The sequence below is a fragment of the Geospiza fortis genome, unplaced genomic scaffold (genome assembly GCF_000277835.1).
Source record: "Geospiza fortis unplaced genomic scaffold, GeoFor_1.0 scaffold270, whole genome shotgun sequence".
NCBI lineage: Eukaryota > Metazoa > Chordata > Aves > Passeriformes > Thraupidae > Geospiza > Geospiza fortis.
The window spans coordinates 111,054-136,102 of NW_005054422.1; the positions used below are offsets into that span (position 1 = coordinate 111,054).

At 40.0% G+C, this 25,049-nt stretch overlaps 1 protein-coding gene across 1 annotated transcript in view; it reads right to left on the bottom strand.

The window, feature by feature from the left end:
- Positions 1-137: 137 nt before the first annotated feature.
- Positions 138-25,049, bottom strand: part of DIP2C (disco interacting protein 2 homolog C) — a 147,560-nt gene continuing 122,648 nt past the window's right edge. Inside the window, exons 33-37 of the mRNA XM_014309350.2 lie at positions 12,942-12,999; positions 11,904-11,978; positions 10,797-10,971; positions 8,325-8,448; positions 138-3,669 (exon numbers count right to left, since the gene is read on the bottom strand). Coding sequence (XP_014164825.1) covers positions 3,417-3,669; positions 8,325-8,448; positions 10,797-10,971; positions 11,904-11,978; positions 12,942-12,999 — 685 coding nt within the window. The 3' untranslated portion in view covers positions 138-3,416. The remainder of the gene's footprint in view (positions 3,670-8,324; positions 8,449-10,796; positions 10,972-11,903; positions 11,979-12,941; positions 13,000-25,049) is intronic.

Genomic DNA, 25,049 nt, shown 5'->3' on the forward strand with positions numbered 1-25,049 from the left:
TGTAACCCATAAACTTCCACTGGCAGAAAGCTCCATCAGAGCTGTAAAACCTGGGTCAGGAACTTCCTTAGGTGACTGATTAGCAGCATGTCAGCAGCAAGACCTTGCAACAAAAGTGATAAGTGACAAATTTGAGGAGTTTTACAGTACTAATGCTTGTTATTGCTTCTCACAAAATGTTACCAAGCTTACAATAATCTTTACACTTTCAGCAAAAATGTGAACAGTATATTTGAATATATTAAAAAGAATTAAAAAAACATTTCACAAAAAACATTTGTTGCCATATGAAAGTCTTTCAGCAATAAATGCCCACACCAGTATTTAAACATTGTTAAAAGTATAATGATTTGTACTAATAAATTATGCAACAAGAGAGGTAAACAAAATAAAATTACAGTATAGCTCTCCATGTTCCTCCACCGAGCATCCACAGCTCTCGGAAGCTCCATTTTAGATGACTAATTAAGAAACTGATATTTTCAGAGCAACAAAAATAAAAGCTTTTATTTGTTCATTTGAATATAAAACAGGCGTTATCACAGATGTACAAAGCGTACTGGTGGTTTAACATACAAGAAGGTTGCTGTCCTTTGCACATAAAAATTTTTGTTTGAATCTGTGATTGGCTGAGTTACATGAATTTCTCTAACCAGTCACCACACTCTATGAAATAACGCTGCTAACATTCAACTGATAAAAGGGACAGTCTTCCCTTGGGTAAAGTGTCAAGCAGGATTAAATATATATAATAAACAAGCACCATGAGGAATCTGCTCCTGTTTGATTAGTTTTGTGTTTAAATGTTCATTGTGTACCCTCTCTTTTTGTGCATGTGCATCGAGTTGATTACATGGTTTTGTCTGACTCCAAAAGCACAAGGTCACAAGACAAACATTTTATACATTCTCATGAATGGTTTATCTACAGTACAGTTTCTAATACAGAACAATCCTTCTTTATTGCTCAGTCTGATGGTGCTTAAATGTTTCCTTCCTTTTGCTTGCACAACAAAACCAGAAACTCAGTTTATCATTTCTCTTAACTCAGGATTTAACAACCACAGATGACAGGTTGCAGAAGAGAGCTGTTATTAACTGCGTTTCACAACTGCATTGCAGTTCTTTTATTCTCTACAAATGCAAAGTTGACTTCGTGAAGGTTAAAGTGATGCTTTGAACGACAGCGAGATTTGTTTTGCAGTACTGAGATCAGCGATAGCAGGACTTCACAAGTTAGTTCACACACTGCAATTATGTTTGTAATCAATCAACATCTTGTCTGAAACCTTACAACAACTTGCCATTAAGAACAGATTTTATTCTTTTTAGGGAGCAGAAAATGAATTTGACAAAGTATGGGATTGGTCTGCAGAGCAGGAAGAGGGCTATTCACAGGACAGTGAGGGCAGAAAAGATGGCCTGAAAGAAAACGCGTCTGACGTGGCGAGATGCTCTGTACTGTACATGCAGACTAAAACGTCCCTACCTTTTAAAAAGATTTTTAACACCCAGCATTGAGACTCCCTTATACGTGATATAAACATGATAACATTTGCCCTGCAACAATCTTAGTCATGCATATCCGGTAATGAGAGCCAGCACATGAACGTCATTTGGGACAAATAAGAAAAGCATTCTTGGACTGCAGCTGGTAAATCCCACTCTCGATCACAAACAGGTCAATTCAGTTACAACCACATGAAGGAAGGGGAAGGGTTTAAAAAAGGGGGCGTGGGGGGCAGGGAAGACAACAGAACTGGGGAATCAAACCCCTCTTTTCTCCAAAGGTAGTAAAATGAAGGCAGCTGTGATGCATGTTTTCCTACTCTTCTCCCGTGATGGCCTCAGGTTGGAGACCACGGGACTCCTCAGCTCCTTAGCCAGGCAGATGGGTTCCTCTGATGGTTTAATGCTTTAGGGACTAGACATTAAACCATTCCTCTGATGGTTTAATGCTTTAGGGATTAGTTAGCAGATGCACGACCCGTGCCAAGGGTGGTAGTGACGGTTGGCTCCTCTCTGTTAAGGAATAAATTAAAGACCACTGGAACAATCGTTTCCTGTAAATGTAAACTGGAAGCGTTGGCCACCGAGCTACGTGTCCTAGCTGAGAGGCAAATTGATAACTCTGTGCAAAAAACCCCAAAACTTTTCCTTATAGCAGTAAAAACACCAACTAAAATAATGAAAAAAATTGTGCAACAAAGTTCTGCAGCTAGACAACAGTGCTATTCCTCAACCTGCCTTTTCTAAGTCTAACAAGTGTATGCACATGCCAGCACGAATATTTATTGTTGCCTCCATGGCAAAGAAAAGAAAATTATTGTAGTGCATTTTTAGTCTTAAATTCATTCACTGCCTTAAAGGCAGCAATAATTCCACTTGCTGGTATCTAGAGGATTCTTTTTGACAGGGATACTTAGCAATCCAGGATTGCTTTTTTTCTTTTTCCAAAAAATTTGTGAGTAACATTTGATTATCTACAGTGGGAGACACCATGCAAGTGACAAGTACTGCATTTTAAACTTTAAAATCTTTTGTCATTAGTGAATTTATATTTCATATATATATATTTGATGTGATACTATCCACTCAAGATAATACAACACTTTGTTTTTTATATTAGCAAACATTTCAAGAGTTTAATATTCTTGAATGTTTCTTCTCTTTTATACTTCTAAAGAGATCAAAATAAATTAAACGTTTTGTACATAATTACAGAAGAAGTAGTTAACTTATTTTATCTTTTTAGTTTAGTACAAAGATATTTGCAAGCTCATTGCCGAAATACACCTTATTTATAAATTTCTTCCATTCTAACGCTAACAGCAAAGGCTCTTTGGCCTTTGGGCTTTCAGCATCTCTGACAGAAAGCTGCAAGATTTCTAATTGAAAGGTGCTACTTTGGGTTTTCTCCTCGTACCACTACGTATTTTCCTAAAATGTGGGATCTAAAATGGCTTAAGTTAGTAATGGATCTGTATTCATCAGCCTTTTATGACATATTAAAACAAATGAAGGAAACAACTATTTGTATTAGTATGCAAATTGTTTTAAAAGAATCCATTTGGAGGGCAGAATAAAAAAAAATCTACTTCAGCTTACTTAATGTAAAATACAAAGCCACATTTACTCAAAAAGCAGTATTGTCCAATAAGCAAAAAAAAAAAAAGTTTAAAATGGGCTTTTCCAACATACTGAAGGGCCTTACCCCATAGTCCTTCTTTTCTAAAATTTAGTGGTAAAAGAAAACATTTCACATTATATTTCCTGCCAATCGTGACTGCTTTGAAAAGTCGTAATAGAAACAGTTCCATTCTGATGAGTGTCAGTATCTTATCTGCACATTTTTTAGTGGACACAAAAAATTTTATACATCTATAGTAAAGTCTATGGAAGCTTTAAGGTACAAGACTACATGTTGTAGGCCACATAGATGGGATCTAGCTGGTCTGCCAAAAATCCATCTCGTAGGTGCATACGTTGTTTCTCTCCACGGGAGTTGATAGGAATTACACCAATGTCCACAACCACCACCACCCCTACAATCAGATAATGTTCCTCCAGGACCACGTTGGTGACCAAAGGAACAAGGTCCAAAGCTTCTTGCTCAGATCCATCCAGCTCAACTACAACGACCAACAAATTTGTCCAGGTAAACACCGCACTGGAACAAAAGAAAAAATAATATTAGTAATGGGGTTTTTTTCATTCATTTCATTTTTTATCCCTTTTCTTGCACCTTGGTTACCTTTTGTTGGAGCTCCTGGGGCTCTTTCCGTGTGCTCAGGACAAATTGTACACAGCAAGAGAGAACAAGCGGCAGGTGGGGCAGAAGAGCCCCATGAGCTCTCTCTTTAATACTGTTGCAATTTTAAGCATTAGGCTGAACTTTACAGAAACTTGCCTGTCATGGAAGGAGGAAGACAGCACATGGTTCCCTCTGAAGCCAGGGAAGTGCCACAGCTCTGCTGCCTTCATGGAGTGATGTGTGTGTGAAGGTGCCTCCTCTGGGGTTTTTCGAAGAGCAGCCCAAAAAAACCAGGAGTTTAAGAGAGGAGGCACCAAGAAGAACAGCAGGAGCATGGTCTGAGCTGAAGGTCAGTGGGATAGCTCCTGCCAGTGAAGGGTGTGGAGCCCTAGGAAGGCACATGGCACAGTGCAGGATCACAGAGGCGCCCAGGGAGGGGGCATCCTCCCCATGCCTGCTTGGCAAACATGCGCCTTTGGGACTGGGCTGGCTGCTGTCCAGGCAGGTCAGAGCCCAGCACAAAAAAGCTGCAATTCTTCTGGACCAATTGGTTTCCACAGAAATAAGGCTGTATCTCCATCTGTTTTATTTTGGCTGTTTTATTTCTGTTGGGTTTAAGGGGACAGGAGTTTTAACATTCCTGATTAACAGTTGAGACCGTCAAGGGAACGCCATTGTCTCCAGGATCTCCTCTTCGCCAAAAGAACTTTGAAAGACCCCAAAGTTTTGGTTAAGCCCTTGAGCAAAAGAAGGTAAATTTTGGGTTCTGCCACCTGGGACCATTTCTGGCTAAGGATAATGCATTTATTCTTCCAAATATGGCGGCTGGGAGGGTATCTAAGTCTGGTGCATGCTTCCACCCAGAGTAGTTTTACAGCTTCCCTCCATCCTCCTCCTCCTCACATCTCCAGAGTCTCCAAAGACTCTTGCATCTCATGGGAGGTCAGCACAGCTGAGCCACAAAGAGCAATCTCATTCTTCCTTGCAGGTGTTTAAGACACTTACTCCTCTAGCTTATTCCACAGAAAAAATAATAATATTTATTATTCCACACACGTATGCTATACATCAAGCCCTGTACTTTACTCGCCTTTACCTCATAAAATCAGGGGATAACTTCCCAGAACTGTCTTGAGCATAAGCATCTGAAAGTCAGAATATATTATGTACATAAGCCATCTTCAAAAAGAGCTTCTTACCCTAAGGTCAATGCTTGATTGAGACAGAAGTGCACTGTTTTAGCCTCCTAAGACAGCTCTGAAAATCCATGTACTGTGGAAACATATATTCCCTTGCCCAAAAATTAGCTATGAAAATGTGCTCCATGTTGATGCTTGACAGAATGGATTTTAGGAGAAAAGTACTTAACTCTTATAAAAAAAATTCAGATCCTGCCAAAATACTATTTGATTGAATTCTTATGTGCTTATTGATCTGGAAAACTAATGAGCAGCCAAAGCAAGGATGAGAAGGCCCCTTTAACTTAGTACTGCTGTGAAATGAATTTTCATTTGTAATTATGTTTTCACAGACATTCTAGTAAGTTTTGATTGATGCTGAATATTAACAAAATGAAGTATCAATCTGCACAGGTGACCATCTCCAGAGAGGTCCTGGAATTTTTATTGATTGCTGTACAAACATCTAAATTAGTATTATATATATTTTAACAAAAAACCTGGAGAGATTTCATTGAAGTGTAAGTTATCATTTAAAAGTTTGCAAGCAAACTGTTACTTGGGAAAGCAATTAATAGCAAGATTCGGGAGCAGGTCCCTCAAACATGGTTTAGAATAAATTAGTTAGTCTGAATTCAGGAAACTGATTCCCAAAACTTTCATGAAGCTTCCATTCAGTCCTAAAATCAGTGACACTCCCAAGAGACTTCAATTTAATTTAAAACTCATTTCATATGTCATGGTTCTAACTCACTGGTGATCACTGGAAGTAAAAGGAAATATTGCTCTTTATGTTCTTACTGATTGAGATGAAGACACATTAACCAGTGTGTCTCTCTTATGCATACATCATCTTTCTAGCCCTGATGAATTAAAAAACTCAAACCAAAAAGCTGAGGACCAGGAAGGCTGACCTTCCCTTAAGAAATAATTGAGTCACAATAACCAAGTCACACCAAATAGAAGCAAAACAGTCAAAGCACTGAGCTGGGAATGGCCCCTCCTGCTGCTTCCACATCACCAAATGCTACAGGAAAAACAAGGAAGCTGTCAAAACACCTCCAGGGAAAGAAGCTCCTAATTGTTTTCTTCTCCAAATACCTTGTGTAGCTTTGTGTATACAAACCACTTCTAAGCAAATTCCAGGAAGCTCTGTTCTGTTCCTCTTTTGAGACTCTGACATTTAAATGAGTCAACCGTGTTCTTTAATTAAAACACATACATTAAAGCACATACCACATTTTGTGGTTTTAGAAACACTTTCAAAATGCACAGTGTGTGTTTACATCACAATAAAACCAGACTGTGCCACTCTTTCACTTGTTATGTCTTAAGACACAGGAGGTCCAGAGTCAGAGGTTGTTGATTTTGTGCTAAAATTTCTTAAAAGACAAGAATAATTTTAAATGACCTTTTAGATCTGATCCTCAATGACAGAAGCTGCCCAGCAGGATCACATGTCAGTCAGCACATCCCTGAGTCCCTCAGTGGTGTCCAGTGTTACAGAATGAGCTGCATTTCTCTGAGGGGTTTTTCACAATCTATCAACTGCACACACCCAGCACCTTCTGTGTGCAACAGAAATTGGTGCAGTTAAATCCTGACTGGGACACTGTAACTGAAACAAGAAAAGAGGCTCATGCCCCTGTCCACAGAAAGGGATATATTAATTATAAATAATAATAAAAAAAAGACTTAGCTGGCCATTATTTTGTCAAGAGATGTTTCACAAAGACAAAAGAAGGGTCTCTAAGAGAAGCTGAAAAAATTACAAGTGAGAAGTCAAGGACAGTCAGGACAAGGACTGTGAATGAAAATTCCATGATGGTTATTTGGCAGAACATTGGTTAGGAAAAGGCTGGGAACTGTGAGCAAACCAAATGTTGTCACTCTGAATAACTGTATGTCCCTTTTCTGCAGGGATCACATCTGAGACACATCTAATTCATCAACAATCTCTCTTTTTGAGGGAAAAACAGTCCTGAAATACTGGCCTTAAATACTGGCCTTTGGGCAAAGGGCAGCAACATTACAGTGTTTTCTGAATTCTCACTCCTGTGCCTTGTACACAATCACCCAACTACTGGGAAGAGTTAAGGTACTGAGAATTATCTCTGTGTACTTCTTGCAGAAATTCAGTGGTGTTTTTCTCTGGTTGTTCCAGCTTACCCCCAACCCTTTTCCAGTTGCCACTTTTTCACTCAGGATTTCCATGACTGTGGAACAAAAAGGATCCTCAAAGTGCTCTCAGCAATCCTGAAAGCAGGAACGTAATTTAAGCATTTTTTGGTACTGAAACCCTGCAATTTCTGCAGTGTGATATGGCTACTTTATTCACTGCCCGTGAGCTCGTAATTTGAGGGGACACCACCCTCTGACAAACAGATACTGCTGAACACAGCAATTTATCAATCTATGGCCATCTTATAATAGAGCAGTCCTTAAACAGCTTGCTCTGAAACCTTTCCATCCACTGCTGGTGACACATTTTCAAGGGGAATTTCATGACATTCATAAAGTGTTCATACTGTTCTATATGAAGGCACAGAACCCAGTTCCCTGTGTAATGCCTGTCTGGCACAAGACCATTCCAGCAGTGATGATGCTCAAGGGAGGAGGCAATAAGGCAAAACCTCAGTTACAGTCAGCCAAGCAACTAATTGTATTCATTTTAACTGATATTTAAGAAAAAAGCAAAGTCTTTTACTAAAGACCAGTTCAGCTGCTGTGCTTCATTCATTATTAAGCTTCCTGCTCCAGGCCACACCTCTGCAACCAGGATTGAAAAGAAAAATGCACTAAATTGCTCTGGCTATTGCAACAGATTCATTTTGGCTGAAAGGTGAATAGCTGAGCTGTGGTTGTAGCAAAACAAAACAACTACCTGACTGAGTCTTCTGATGCAAGAATAATGAAAATTTGTGCTCATGTCGACCTCAAGAAATGATTTCCTGCTGTGTACATCTGAGGATGATATATTGATTAAGACAACATTATTATTAACTCATTGATTTACTGCTTCAATTTCCATTGTGACCTTGATTTGATTACTGCTTCATTTATTAATAACCAATTCAAAAATAACAGTGTGTTCACTAATAAAATTTATTAGTGCGTTCATTTGTTTCAAATGTTTGCTTGCTTACTCCTTAAAAAAAAAGAAAAAAAAAAGAAAAAAGAAACCTACTGAATGAACTTATCTGAAATCAGTCCTTTCTGATTAAATCTATTTGTGAAAAGTTTCATCCTAAGGACACATTTACAGCTGAGTTATAAATCCTGTGACCTCCCAACAGGCCATTTCCTGGATCAATTGCAATATCCAAGGAAAAAGCCCAGACACTATAGGTATTTCAGCTTTTTATAAGGGCCCTGGTGTTCTATAACCCTTACCATTCAGTGATGCTCTTGTGTGCTCTGATGACAGAGGTTTCGATATCGATCGGGTGGTACCTCATCCCTCGCAGCTCCATGGCTTCATCCAATGCACCCACCACATAAAGTGCGTCATGGCGCTCTGGAGGAAAGGGATTAAAAAAATAGAAAGATTCTATTCTCCAGTACATTAAATTATAGAAATGTTCACATTAAGGATTAAATAATAAGTACAACGTAACTTATGCTTGAATTTCTGAAACCCCGAAGTGATTTTTGAACTAATGAGCATTTTCCATTACTGAAGTGCAATGCCCAGAAAAAAACAGAAGAAAGGAAGGCAGAAATACTATTCCCATTTGAAAAAGACAAAGGCAGAAATCTTTATCCAAAGACAGTGGCAGAATTCCTGATTTTCTCCCAGGTGGGTGCAGAACACATTCTTTTTGTTTAAGGCACTCTGAATAGACAATAGGTTCCTTGTTTCTCTCTGTTTTTAAAAAGAGAAAGAAAAGATTTGATCCTGACAGTGTGGCTGATGTTCTTCCAAAGTTCTTCCAATTGCTTTGAGATGGTCACTACAAATGCCTTTAATCTATTACAAAGATATTTATCAATCAACAAAAAACACGCTCTAGATAAATAGCAAATTGCTTATTCAGGTAACTTAAGCATAACACTTTTAGAGCCCATATTTTTTATCTACCGAAGAAATAAATGAGGCTGAAATTACATTTTTAAAAAGATACTAGGCTGAAAATACACAATTACATGCTAGTCATGAAAAAATATTTGCTAAAAATAAAAGCAGATAACTGACTCTTTTTGTATGAATTTGGAAAGTTGTGTGGTGGTATTGTAATGATAATATGAGATCTACCTAATAAAGGGCTGAGAGCTTTCTGCACTAGGAGCTAAAAGTAGGAGAATGGAGCAACCCTTTGCTAGGAGAGTACCTAAGCCATTTGACTGATTAAGTTGCAATACCCTCAGAGAATCCTGAATTTTCTCAGGGTTGGGCTATCATGAAATGAAAAAAGCCTGTGCAACCCAAAGTAAATCTCTCCAGAAGGTGCCATTATAAGCACACGGCACCAGGCCTAATCCACAGGGAATGCTAAAATGTTTTCAGATTTGATTAATTCTTTCTTGGCTGAATAGCAGCTATTCTACTGGCCCTGGGATCATTCCTGGAGGTGTCCACAGCATTGCTGGAAACCTTACTTGGCCAACAGCCTCCCCTGGCCAGCTCAGCCACAGCCACTTGTGGCACTGTGCTCCTCAAAAATCACAGAAAAATACCATTTTCCCAAGCACAGCCTTTGTGTGCCTGGCAGCACTGGCTCACTTACACGTGTATGAGAGACAAGGAACATCATTAAAACAAGGAAAAGAATCCTGTACCTTCCTGACAGAAAGCCAAACACCCTATAGCTCTCTTGCAGGCTACTGCTTGTGTTACATTTCAGTACCCAGCCCTCTGGGGTAAAGACAGGAAAATCTGAAGAATGGACAGATCCTGTGATTAGCTTTATAACAGAGCTGGTGGTCACAGGAGGGACAGGGCTCAGACTCCCACCAGGCTTTTTCCATCTGCACAAATGCATTCCTGGGGACATGTAGGGGGGACGAGTTGCAGCTGATTGCTAAGAACACACCTGCAACCAATTAAGAACAAGTGGCATAAAAGAGAGGAGGAATTAGAAGACTGCTACAACGAGAAAGTGGCTGCATGAATGAGGAGAAGGCTGCTGTAAAGACCAGGAGAGTCGTAGGAGAGCCCCAGGAGAAGGTAACCCCAGGAGAGGGTGGAGCATCCCAGGAGAAGGGAGAAGAAAGAGACCCAAGGAGAGGGTGGAGGACCAGGAGAGTCCCAGGAGAAGATGGTGAGTTCCCCTGGAGGGGATAATCCCAGAAGAGGGTAGACCCCAGGAGAGGGTTGGAGAATGACAAGGAGAGGATGAACTCTGAAGCCTATGGACATGCCAGGGCTCTGTATCAATTTGCAGCAATATCTATCATTGGATCAGACTGCTAGATTAGCTGCAGATGCTTCTGGCTGCGTGCTTCAGGAAAAGCCCCTGGAGGGGATGGATTCTGCAATGTAACTGTTGTAATGCATGCTGTAATGTATAAGTATTGTTGTAATGTGTATAAGACAAGAGGGACATAACTGCCAAAGCAAACAATGGCAGTTTCAGCTGTATTTCATATTTTTCCAGCTAAAGCACTGGGTATATTAACAGCGCCAAAACGTCACTGGTGGAGGGGATTTATAGTACCTGAGGTACAACAAAGAAAAAGCAACTATTTCAGTAGGGAAATCTTGTCCTCTGATTTATTTTCTGATTATTTTAATTAGGGGTTTTTTTGCAGTTTTACAGGCTTCACAGATGGAGCATATTAGGTACCACAGGGCCAGAGGGGCAGCGTCACCCTCCAAATAATTCAAATTATTTGCATAGACCTAGATGGTGAGAAACTTCTTACCTCCATTTGCATCTGTGAGTTCTGTTCTTCTCAGGAACCCCAGATAACCAGTTCTTGCCCAAATAGTCTGTGTGTCTCCAAAGCTGAGTCTTGAGTTAAAATGATCTGATTGCAAAGATTCATCTCCATAGATGGTGAAATACCCACTGGCGTTGTGAGTGCTGTGAACCCATATCTAAGTTAAAAGCAATTATACTGGTATTAATTAAAGTAGCTTTTGAGAATGAAGCATTATTGAAAATTCTTGATGCAAATATTTTTAGTCGTAACTAGATAATACTAAAAATGTCTTTTAACACTGTTTCTGAACCCACAACTGACCCAGTTCTAGCACAGAGATCCCAATCTACTTTTGCTGAAGTTGCAAGGCAGCTCTGAGCCATGCCACATTCCTCCTGGTTCAGTGTATTTACCCCAGCAGAGCATCCTCCATGAACACCAGGCAGACAGATTATTTTAAAGGGTGAGGCCAGGGACCTTCACCTACGGAGAAGGATTCATTCCACTGAACTTGAAGCATCATGGAAATTCTTACAATTTCAAATTAATGAACTCTTACAGAAACTCACAAATTAGACTGTGGTTTTAATTATGATCAAACATGTTCTTCATTTTGTTAACTAGATTTTAAACTGCTTGAAAATAACATAATTTATTTTCTCACTCTAGAAACACAAAATAAATTTGAAAAACATATAGTCTTGCTCAACTCAGCTAATGAGAGTACTTCAGTGCAGTGAAGCACAATGATTATGGAGAACAGCACAAGAAAACCATCTAGCTGAAATTAGATTAATCTATAAACTTACTTTTCATGTAAGCTTCCACCAGAATTAGAGAAGCACCAAGTATAAAATACAGTTAGGAAAAGCAGATATTTTTTCATTTTTTAAACTTGAGGTATTACTCTTTAGAAACAATTTACTAACAATTTTAATAATGACACAAATATCACGATCCACACTTTATAATGATCAGCAGAATTCACTATTTTCTTAACTGGGCATTTGGTAAGATGTATCATAGGAAATCATTAGCATGCACAGCAATAGCTTTGTCTCTGGAATTTAGTCCAGAGCATACAAAGTTCAGGTTCTCACGACTCACCTCACCAAGATGAGAATCTCCTAAGGGTCCCTTTGTTTCTGGATTAGCAATAATGATACGTACTCCTGGGAGGATCTATTGAAAGAAAACATGAGGCAGTAAGAAAGCAGGTACCACCTTATGTAACTGTATGCTGATGCTTTGTCCCCAAAGAACTTTCATTACAAACTATAAGAAATCCTTAAAAAGTTAAAGTAGACTTATAGTGAAAAAAAAGTCCATAGATATGATAAATGCTGAGATAATTGGTAAATACGACAAAACTGCTTTTCTTTTTGAACGCTGTTCCATCAATAAACCACCTCAGAAATCAAATGTTCACTTGCAGAACAGAAGTTTGACCAAATGGCCCCTGTCTCTATGAGAATACATAGCAGGATAGGAAAAACCCAAATGAACCTTTGGCCTAAAACAAGGAGAAAGCCAGAGGCATCATGCAACCTCCCAGAAAAATGACTGCCAAAGTCCCTGATGCAATGGACATTCAGCAATGGATGGACTACAGAGGTGGATGCTGAGCCCTAGAACAGAAAAGGGAGCATCCTCTGAGCATGAATGTCTGCAAAGCCATGGACAGAAAGCTTTAGATGGGCACCCAGAGCACCAGAGGCTGCCCCTCTGTACTCCCCCTGTCCCCAGAGCCATGCCCAGCAGGGACAGTCCCTCTGCAGGTGATCATTGAGCTCAGCTTTGGCCATCTCAGGCCAGCTCTCACTGCAAGTGGGTTCTGCATCGATGGCACTGCCTGCACCATTTGTCAGCTGCCTCAAGAATGACACACAGGGGATGAAAAACCTTCTTTTTGCATAAAAGAGGGAATTGATTTCTGCATAAAAGAGCAAGGCACAGGTACTGAGAGAGCAGTAATGCATCAGTTATTGCCATCATGCTGTAACCTCAACAGTAAAGGAAGGACATCAATCTGCACAGCTAATGGTGCCTTCCACAGTCCTACATTCATGTAAAAATGAACAGAAATGGAGATTTACTGAAAATATGACCATAGAATTGACACTTAAATCTTCTTTCAGTACTTACTTTTCCAGACTCCATGAGAGGCAAACTATGTGGAGATCCTCTTTCGACTAAACGAACTCTGTAAAATAATATGTATAATTCACAGTTGTGTTTATTTGCTTTTTATTAACATTTATTTCTGAAAGGAATGGTTAATAGTTGCAGAGTTTAATTTATTTTTGCAAGAGTTGAATCTTAAATCCTGTTATGTGAAACATAATCAGACCCAATATGTAAAATTAGTCAAAATTTACGGAGGGAAAATAATGAAAAAAAGATGTGTGTGAACTTTTTCTTAAATAATAAATTCTTCAAATGTAGTTGGTGCCTTCTATTGTTTTTTGATAGACTTTTGTAAATGGAATTCCACGCACAGATTTATTCATGACAAGAGGGATCTAAAATATTGATTTCCCACAAGAATGTCACAAAAGCCAGGGCACAGACACAAAAGCATGTGAGCTGAGTGAGCAACCACATTCCACAAGCAGCTGACAGCTAAAATCACAATCATATCAAAATAACTCATAACCTGGCCTCAGCTCCAAATCTGCATTTGCAATCTTTTAATTATTTTCAATGGACAATGGTTTATATATATTTTAATATTTAAAAAAATAATTTAATGAAAAATGTTATTACTGCTGAGATCAGATCCATTCTCAGAGTGTGACTTTCTCGTGCTCTCTTCTTTTTTTAGATAAGTTATTTCCCTACTAAGTGAACTGGAATGTCATCTCTCCTTCACTGTTATCATGGTCTGGGAGGAAATTTCTCATTTAACCTTAGAAAAGTACTCAGCAGGTTAGAATGAAAGAGACTCCCAAGTTCTAAAACAGCTGATGATTTCAGCCAGTACATGGCAAAGAAAATTTGGTAACATCTAGTTATTCCTGTATCCTAAGTAACTTAAAAGTTCTAACAACCATGGAAACCTTAAACTTCCCACTTTTGAACAATATCCATAATCCACTTAACCAAGCTAAATCTGGACTTGTGTCTGAAGAACTGTTCTCACCTCTTTCCTGCCCCCAGCTCTGGGCACCAGAAAGACAAAACCCCACAATACAAGATGCCTAAAAGCCAACCAAGAAAAAGGTAAAGATGAAACATCAGAAGACAAAAAACCAGACAGGAGCAGATGGGTGGAGACCTGGATCCCATTAAGCCGAGCATAAAACTGAGTCTGTTAGGAGCAGTCACAATAGATCTTTTTCTGACTGTTTTGAGGTCTTTTTATAGACAAAGCATGGCAGTGCTCAGTTTGGGAAAGGAGGGTTGAGACACAGAGAGACCTCAGCTAGAGGTCCCTTTGGAGAACAAAGCTTCGGCAAGTTCAGACCCTAAGCAGAAAGGAGATGGAAAAAGATCTTTCTCTTTTTTTTTTTTCTTTCCTCTATTTCTTTGCTCCAAGAGTCTTCTATAAAAGGTGAGACTGTTGAGGTCAAGGCAGGAATAGTGAATAGTGTTTTATCTGCAGTTCTGGGAACTCTCTCAACCTTGATGAATGGGGCAGGGCTAAGCCCTGAGATATTGCACATCGGTGTGAACAGCTCCTCTCACTAACAGAAAGATACAACCCAAACACTCAGGAATTTCAGACTTTTTCCCAAGTTGTGTTGAGAGGAAAAGGATGTGAAGTACGCTACAAGGGGCACTGCCTGGAGCAGGCACAGCTGGGCAGCTGCAGCCTGACTTACAAAGCATGTAACAGGAATCACTTTTAAACACTTGTTCAACTGCCACAAAACTCCCAGACCAAGCCTAAAGCCCTAATTGCCTTCTCTGTGTGTTACATTGATGCTATACTGACCTTGTTTACACTGTTGTGTTACATGTGTCACACATGTCTGTGATTTTTACATTTCCTGTTGAACTGAAAAGCTGCAGAGCCACCACTGGATTGATGGCAAAAGCAATGAAGCTCCAGCATCCATTTGTCCATGCAGGGACACAGACACAGGGCAGCAGAAATCCAGGCCATGGAGGCCTCTCTAGAATGTGTGTGTGCAAGGCTAAATTAATGCTGCTCCATAAAGGGCACATCTACAACAGCCACATTTGTGGCACAACATGGCAACCAAATGGCACACAACCACACAAATGGCAGCCAAAACATAAATATTTAGGAGTATTTGACAAGAGTTTTAAAAATAACTCTGTATATGTTGAAATGAAATCAAATATTGCAAAAGACAGCTGCTACTAATGCCTATGTATTTCTGCCTTTGTATATTTGTTCTGTCCAATCCATATCAGTCTAGAAATAGAGAATGCCTTTAACTGAGTTCTTCCAAACAACTGACATCTCCAATCTTTCAACAGGTATTTGCAGACAGGCAGCTACTCCTGGAAGAAATAGTCATCATCTCACCCACTTGGTACCTCCTTTAACAGAGTTATTTTACCTATTATTTACAAGGATTTGTGAAATTGAGAAAATCTTGGAAAAAAGACAATTTAGAAAACCTCAGCCACAAGCACTGTTAAGAGTGATGGTGGTCACTCTTAACACTCTAAAGGTCACTTAACACTCTGAAGGTCAGGAAGCACTTTATGCAATTTAAGACAGGTTTAAAGAGAATTCTGTTTGGATAATAGTAGGAAAACCCTCCAGGGCAGGACAAGTGTATGTCAGAACTGTCCAGCTGCCCAGAGATACTGGTGGCCTTTCCTCCTTTCCTGTCATTAAGACATGCCTGCATGAAGTGTTGCTGGACTACAGGCCTAGCAAAAATCACAAATAATAAAGCAAAAAATTCGATGGTCAGTGGCATGACTACTGGAAAAGAATCAACAGTGATAAATCAGACAATCCCCTCTTTGCTTTCAGCACCTGTGCTTCCCATCTTGTTCTTATTATCACTGGTGTATTCTTCTAGTTCCCTTCTCCACCTGTTTAGTTTAACCTTGCCTGATTTTTTAGCACATGGCGATCCACAGAAGGTGCAATTTCTCACTTTCCAGCTTTGTTAAACCTCTCCCACTCTGTGCTTCCCACCTCACATCCCTACAGAGTTTTCATGGCACTGCACTAAACATAGAAACAGCATTTCCTGCAGGTTTTCTGTGAGGCCCTCTTAGCACCCAAAACCCTGGATCCCTTTTAAAAAAGTTTCTGCTAAGCTCACAATTCATTGGGGAACACACTGTTAAACATCTAACAAATCCAAAAACAATAAAAAATGTTTTGCCACAGAGATATTTCAAAAAATATAAGTAAAATGTGAGATTCTGATGTTAGCAACTCTCATGTGCATTCCTAATTTTAAGTTCTTAGTAGTCTCATTAACTCTACTGTGACTAGATACTGTGAATAAATCATGGGCATTAGGCAATAATTTTTAAAAGGAGTTTTGTTGTGCCTCAACATAAAATAATTCAATTGTTCCCACTCTTCCTCAAGAGATTTCCCTTTTTTCACTGAAAAATGCAGACACAATCGAAAACTTCTGTGCTTCCCTCTTGAGCAAACAGCATCACTATCAAGGCTGCTCTGGTAGGCAAAATAAAAATGCAGAGCACTTCAGGGCCCATCAGACCCTTAAAAACAACACCCCTGAATTACCCAGGTGATGCTGGCAAAGAAGCACACAGCTCCCTGCAGCCTCCCTGGGACAATGGCAGCAATCCCTCTCCAAATTCCCAAATAATCCCAACCCACTCCCAGGCAGTGCAGGTCCAGGAAGGGCAAGTCCTGTTTGTCAGCAGTGCTCCAGAGCTCTTTGTTGGGAATGCAAACAATCTCTTACAAAGTGAGCCCAGAGCCTTCCTGCTGCTTTCTCCTGCTGCCCAGTCCTGCTGGGAAGGGCAGAGGAGAACATGGCACCAGAGCCAGACTGGCAAAGAGCCTGAAAATCAAGTGGATGGGAGAAAACAAAACATGCTGCCCTTGGGTGGGAAAGCCACTTCTGCACCTTCTGGTGGTTTGCAGCCAAGCTGAGAGGGAAAAACATAAATGAGCCACACAATGCAGGGCAGACACAGGGTTTCTCCCCCACTAAAATATCTGATTGGAGGGGGGGGACAGAGATGTTTAAGAATTGTTTTACTGTTGCAAAGCTACAACCAGGGATGATACACAATGAAACTGTAATATTTACCCAGAACTGTATAGAAGAGTATATTTTCCATCATTTTTTTCCAATGGTTCCTAAGAACATTTTCTTAAAAAATTCTCTCACTGGAGCTGTAGAGTTGAGAAAACTGTTTCAAAGTCTGGTTCCTGGGATTTAATGGGGAATGCAGCTACACTCCCAGTATGTGCCAACTTCTTTTCTTCTTACAATTTAATATGTTGAACATATTTCATCTTCTTTAAATCAAATACTTACTATAGAAAAGTAGGGCTGAAATCTGACTTCAGAACAGGAACTGGCCAGCTATAACTAACCAGGCACTGCCATCACTGTGCAGCAAAGGGGTATCAAAATGCAGCAACAATGTCTTTCTGAAACTGGAAATTTTGTTTATGCTCCATTTTAGATCTGGTTCATTTGGTGATGAAAACTCTCCAAAATACACTGCACAGCTTGCTGGTGCTCCTCACTAATCAGAGAGTTTTTCAGCAGAGCTATTAACTCTTGCCTTGGGAATCTGCAGGGGCTGGCACATGCAGAGTGGTACTGAGCAAGACTACAGTGCCAAAACTGGGCAATCCTTCAGAGCTGGCTGTGCTGCTGCTCAGAGAAAGAGTTTGGATTCTGTGATTTTAATAGAGATGGAAAGAAGCTATGAGGTCATCCAAGTCTTGCTGCCTGCCAAAAAAGGCTGCTCCCTGCAGTGCACTTTGAGTGCTTTGCCTACTTCTGTTAGGGTATTTCAAATGATGGGGCTTCTTCCACTTCCTTTCAGGGCTTATTTCTCAGCTGAATTTTATTTCAAATCCAGGAACCTTTTTCACTCTGTGATGCTTGGCATGCACCAGTCTCAGCTTCCTCTTATTATTTCTACCTCTCCACATCCAACTCAAAGGAGCTTTTCCCCAGTGCCCCTGTTCTCTTTCAATATAACTCATTGCCTTTTACCCTACCACTTGGCCAAACCCCACATCTCGAACTTTTGTCTTTCCTTTACAGCCATTCCCTCAAGCTGAGCCATGGTAATTGTCCTCTTCCTCCTTGCCTGTGTGCCAGCATCTTCTGTCAGCCAGGCTTGGGCACTTCCATCATGTCCAGCTCTGATTTCCCTGCCTCTCCCACCAACCCCTCCTGCCTGGAGCAGCTCTCACAGCATGTCACAGCTCTCACACCATGTCACAGCTCTCACACCATGTCTCAGCTCTCACACCATGTCACTTCACAGCCATGCCAGCTTGGAAGCCCAACTCTTTGGTTTCTTTCACACCAGCTGTTTTGCACTCGAATTTCTTTCAGCATCTGTTCTTGGATGCTGCCACTCTTGAAAACCTTCAGCAACAAAGCCTAGAGGAAGCCAAACAGGATGTGATGAACACATAACCCAATGTATTCAAGCCCCCTCCTTGCCCACAGACTTTCTGTGGCTGAAAGCAACAGCCAGTGGTCTCTGGTTTCATTCCAGCCCTGTTTCTTAAGTTTACCTACTGACCATCATCCTACATTAAAAATTAAACTTGTGGGGAAAAAGTGGGTATTTTCTTATCCTGCAAGATAGTGATGTTTTTAAAATTTCTCTGTGTTAAACTGGAACAAAGTTGTTAAATATGTACAGAAGTTGTAAATGGAATCTAAAAAAACCATGTGGCAGGTCAGAAAAAGAGATTATTTATGGGTAATATTTCAGGCATTTTGTTTTGTTTCAAAATTAAATGAATTAACTCTCCAAACTGAAAATTATTTCACCCACATCATGAGCAAAAAATAAAAACTTAATGTGTTTTGACCACTTTGAAAACCTTTTCCTTAAGCTGAAAAGGATCTGCCCAAACTGACTCTTCTGAATTCAACACAATGGTCTTTTACAGTGAAAAAAGGGCCAACTACCTAATTCATTAGAAACTGTAACCAAAACCAAATTGCAAGGCATTTAATGTCAGAGACCTTTTATGTGGCTACATCCAGAGCACGGGGGCATCCTAGTTCTGACTCAAATCATAAAGAACTACTGCCATCAACAACACCTTTCAGATATGCATCAATGTCCAGCCTCAGATGGTGCTTGGATAAGGCTCCTGGTGGGACAGGGCTGCTGCAGCCTCTTCTCATTTTCTGTAGGTAACAGTGGGATCCTGGACTGGGTCAGGGCTCGTTGACACTCAAGACTGTCAGTGCATTTTCTCTTTACTCAAACAATAAAATGTTTCTAAGTGAACGATTCCAGAATTAACAAGTCAATGAGCTCATTCAACCAAAAAAAGGAAATATGGATCAAACAACATAAGCTCTTCCTTCCAAAATAACAGGCAGGTTCAAATAACAAATCCGAAAAGTAGGGAAATTGCACAGCTGAACACAGGCTGAGAGGAAACTGTAGATAATGCAGACATTTCCCTGCATCATCCTGGTTTCCTCAGAGCAGATTTTCTCCTATCACATGATATATTCAAATAATGGATAAATACAACTGAGACTGAAAAGGGGCCTTGGGATTTAGGCAAACTTTAACCAACCAAATGAACAACCATTAAACTTTCTGTATGCTTAGGACATATTTTAATCCTGTTAATTTGATAATCAACAAGAATTAGCACTAAATCATTTCCTTTAATGTACAGGAATCCTTCACTATAAACCTAAATTACACTTCATGTGCCAAACTCCCTGAGGTCAAAAGCTAAGAGCTTCCAATCCTTCAGATGGCTGGACAAAGAAGCAGAAAAAGTTACACAATCATTTAATACAGTTCAGAAACTGCAAACAAATCAAAATGGGGCAGGAACTCTGGTTCAGGAAGGGAACACTCAAAGCTTCACAGATTAAAAAGCAATAACAATTTTATCGTAGAAGATTATGGGAATATGTAAAAAGGTTATGTTTGCTTTCAGCCTTCAAATGTTCAGCTGCCATCACACATTAAATTTGTTTAAATTACCTTGCACACTGTTTAAAGCACAGTATACAACTATTTCAAGAGAATGCAGTGGACCTGGACTCTGGAGAATTTGGTCTCCCACCTTGCACCTCAAGCACCATGAGGTGCAGCATCACCTTTCTCTGTGCTTCAGGCTCAGCTTTGCAAAACCAGGCATAAAGCTGCTCACAGCTGTTATCTTTTTACTCAGATTACAAACCTCCCAGGACATGGTGTTTATTACTAATTGTTTTTACAGCATTTTCATAATCACAGTTGAGATCTGATAATTCTCTTTAATGCAGTATGCTTTTTCTATTTTGTAACCCTTTGTCTTCCTAGTCCTAATCTCTAAAGAGACTTCACATACAGGGAAAAATTTAATTATAATGAACTTGGGATCTAAAAACATCCTGAGCTAATGGAATTAGCTTATTTGTTGCTAACAAATGATGGAAATTATTTTAACATTGCTAATAAAATATTCACACTCTACATTTCCACAATGTAATCAAACATGGAGTTTCTGAAATTGAGAAATTTTATTTAAGCTGTCCCCTTCTGTTGCTATAACCTCCAAATTTCCCACAATTAGCTGACTCAACCCACATTTTTGGGAAAGGATCTGCCCAAAGTTCTCCTCAACAAGAACCAGGGGCATTTCCTGTGCATGGAACACCAACACATGAAGTTATTTTCTCAGTTCAATGAAAACTGCAGGTGAGCACTCAGAAGGAAAGGTCAGCAGCGCCATGAGCAGCAGTGCCTTGTACACCTGCAGGCACTGAAAAGGGACTGTCCTGTCACAGGAGACTCCCTGGGAACCAGGGCTGAGCTTCTTGAGACTCTTGGCTTACACAAGTTCATCTTCTGCTCACAGACACTTCCATTATGTGCCATACTAAAAAGGACAAGCTAGAATTGAAGCAACATATTAAGATCCATTGAAAGGAGCTATTTAAGAGGGTATCACATCTCTAACCAAATTAGTGTTGTATCATATAAATAAAGACTGCTTTTACTATCCAGAGCTCTCCTTCCCAAGCTCAACCATTCCTTCAGTTTTCCTTCAGCCAAAGATTTCACTGACAACAGGAGCCAAGTGAGTGCCTGAGGCTGGCAAGCTGGAGTGGGTCCCAAGGGTGACAGAGCCCATTTCCCAGGGGTAACTGGCAGCACAGCACCCTGTGCTGAATTATTTGTCCCAAAAACATGACAGTGTGTGGCATGGCAAAGGCCCTGTCCTCCTGCAAAGGCTGGCAGGAGAAGAGGGGAACAGAAAGGGGGATGGAGAGCACATGGGAAGCTCCATCTCTTACAGCACAGCACAGTCTGTGCCTAGAGCTGCAGGAGCTACAAAGCCTTGTTCCAAATCTTACATATATTCATTATTTCCCCTTCCAAAGCAGATGCCTTGTGAAATGCCCTCTAAGGCAGCAATGTGGGAAAGCTGCACATTTTCCTCCACTGCTGAAACAGCAAATGCACCCTATGCTGATCACTTGGCACTTTTAGAGAATCAGTGTTTACCATTCCATTAAGAGCATGTACCAAAATGAAGGAAAGCAAATTGTTTCAGAATATGTTATCTCTAAAAATCAAATACATAATACATCTTACTTGCATAAAAAAATGGAAGAATCAAAATTCCATTTTATTTAGACATTCCTGCAACTGTGCAGCTAGACTCATGGCAAAGTCTGGGAGAGAGAAAGAAGGAAGTATTGCCTTTAGGCAACAAAAAAAAAGGAAGACTTTTTAATAAATCTTCCTCAGAAATCTGAGCAGCCAGCTTGTTTTATGTATTTCCAGGTTCCATGAGAAGCATAATTGAAAGAGAAGGACCTGTAACACCAAAGAAACTCAGTACACTTGGAAATGGAAAATCCTTTTTTTAAACAGTGTCAGACACTCTTCAGGAATAAATATGTTGGTGTATTTTAATAAATTGGAAATGTAATAAGTAGTGAAATTCCCAAGAATTTTACTGAAATTTTATAATTTCAGCAAAACTATTGTCACACTCAAAAACTACTTTGTCAAAACAAAAATGGAACCATTTTCCATCTAGTTTTTTTACTCATACTAGAAGAATGACATGCAAATGCTGCTTGCAAACAGTAACACAATAAGTGTACAACTGCAGTACACTCACCTTCCTGGAAAACTACAGCTTTTTCTTTTCCCTTTGTCTTACTTGATACACAGGACAGTATTCTCTTTCCTCTAAGCCATCCAGGGAAATATAACTGGAATTTCTTGATTTGTAGTTAAACTATGCTAAACCACATCCTCTCTCAAAAACCATATTTGGAGCCAACTCTTATTGTCCTGTTCCACTAAAACCGTGATAAGTTTTTATCTTGAAGATGATTTTATCAAGGAAAAAATGGCCTTGTGTCAAGGGAGGAAATACTTCAGTGACAAGTAATCTTGCCTTGGAAAGCACAAAAAATTACTTTGTAGGGCTCTCACCCCCCTAGTTCTTGGACATTTCTCCCTGTCTTCTGCCCTGCACAGAAGTTGTGCTATGCCTGGAGACATGAGGCAGCTTTCAAAGCTCTTTAAAAGGTGCATTTACAAATTTGGTTATAACTCTGGATCCTCATGGGTGAACAGTACAATTTCTTCAACAATATTTGCTCCTCTTCAGTTTCCCAGGCCATCAGTTTTATTCCTAATCACTGACTATTCAGTGTACAGAGATTAAACAAGTTCTCCTGATGCAATCAGAACAGCAAGGGAGAATCTTTGCTCCTCTCCAGACAGACTGGGAGTTCTCTGAGCCAGAACTGAGTGTTCACATGATGCTTATCAGCCCAAATGAACTTTTCTTTCTGGGAGATTTGTTTCCCATAGATCAGAAACAATTCCAAGGGGATTTTTGAGACAGCAGTGTTTGCATGGCAGAAAGAAAGCACAATGCTGCTGAAAGGCCAAGGCTGTATCTTCTCCTGAGGAAAAACATGAAGAAGAAGGAGGGCTTTGCCAGTACCGTGACAAACAGCTTATACTCACACACAAGATTCTGAAAGCTAATAGGCAAAATGCCTAAAAGCCAGGCAGTTCTACAAAGAGTCCTCAAAACCAAACTGCATAATTTCTTTTTGGAAGTCTTTGAGGGACTCAGGTTTTATTTTAAAGACCTCAGGCCCTTCTCTCAGCCGAGTTACTTCTACCGACTCCATAGGGGTGCAAATCTTTACACTTTCATGAAAAAACTGTTTCTGTGATAACAGAAAAACATCCAAACAGCTAAAGCAGCCCAAAATTACAAAACATTATGGGTGATGTGTGGAACTTGGAGTTGGAGCCACCCATATGAGAACATCCCTGAAGCTCAGTGTGACAGGAATGGCAGTGCTGGAGGTAGCACTTGGCAATTCCATTGGCAAAATGAGCTTGTTGTGCCTAAAGCCCTCTGAGGACAATGATATGGGAGGTCTGTTCTGAACAGTCCACCAGGCATGTGGAACTTTACACCTCAAAACAACCCATGCCCTCTGCCTACAGCATCTCCCTGCAAGGGAAACGCTGGCTGGGTGTCACAGAGGGCAGGGATGGATTTTAACCACCCCTCTGGACCCCACACAGTGAACACTGAGGACTTTGATTTTCTCAAACCTTGACTGGGCTCTGTGTGCTGTAAGCCACTGCAGGAGCTGGAAAAGCCCTGCTCCCCCAGCACCAAGGGAGAAATCCTCAGAGCTTCTTTCTGCTACTATTGCCCAAAGGCTTTCAAATAGGATTAATCAATTAAATTTGCACAAAAGGTGACTATTTCACTGTCACTTGCTATTAGCAAATCTCCTTCTGACAAACCTCCCCCTGCCTGTTCTCCTCCTGTGTGAATATAAAATGTTCCCCTGCACACCCTGGCTGTGCTACAGAGCATTGCTGGGGCTACAGCTCACTAAAAACTCAGCTAAGGAGTTCTTTGGTGTGGTAACCCTGTAATAAAAGTATTTTTCAAGGCAGATGGAGGAGAAGTGGTTGAGAATAAGGGAAAAAGGCTCCTGGGGCTTTGCTGTTTGGTATTACCCTAAACAATGTATACATAACATGAAAGTTTCAGTAAAATGCAGAGAAGGATAAACAACTGACAGCCATAATAAAAGGCTATTTATCTGCTCCTGCATGAAGTCTGAAATGCTGGAATATATTAAAATGAAGCCAAAGCCTTCACTGATTCCTTTTGACAGAGCCTGGATTTGAGACTGGGCTCAGAATATAGGCAATCTATAAAAATAAATTCTAAGTAACTGTTTTCTCATTTCTTTGAAATGCTACAAGTGCTCCCTTCTTTTCTTGAGGAATGAGATTCAGAACTGCCATTCTGAAAACAGCTTTGCCAAGGAAACAATGTCTGAGCAAGTCTGAAGGAAGTTCAGAGATCTCTGAATGCTCTTGGAATCCAAAAGAAAAAGTAAGATTTGTTTATTATTTTTAGTACAACACACAAATGACCTCCTAAGAAATTTATTCTGCTAATGACAGACTAAGTATATAAAAGGTAATTTTTTTAAGAGCTACATTAATTTGCATCAGTCCAAGAAGATGTCAGTGGCCACATGGGAAAAGACACCTATTTTGTACAGCTCCACATACTCCTTGTTTAATAAAGAGAGTAATCAGGTTAAAATAATTGTTCTAATGATGGAGTGGGAGAATTTCAGTGAAAGACTGTGGATATCATAAGCCATAAATTGAATAATAGCCAGACTGACAAATTAACAACTTGAACCCAAATACATCCTTTTGCTTCTGGTCTGTTTGGCAATATCCCACACCTGGATTTGAGCTCCTCTTTGGTGCCAGCTGCCTCACCATGTCTGTCTATCTCAGCAGCTCACCATTACATGTAGCTCAAAAGGAGCTCTAGTAAACCACAAAAGAGTTTAATAAATTAATTTTCCATCTTTATTACCCTACAGACTTAACTAGATGAAACTGAATAATTTAAAAGATCATTTCATGCACCTATTATTCCACCAAAGGGTATACTGCAGTTTGAAGACAGGATAAGATGGGAAAGGATGTCTGCATGTGTGAAACCAGAGATGGCATCAAATAAAACAGAAAACTGTTTACCAGCACTGGCTGAAAGTCTTCATTCTTGCCCAGTTTGATATAAAATGT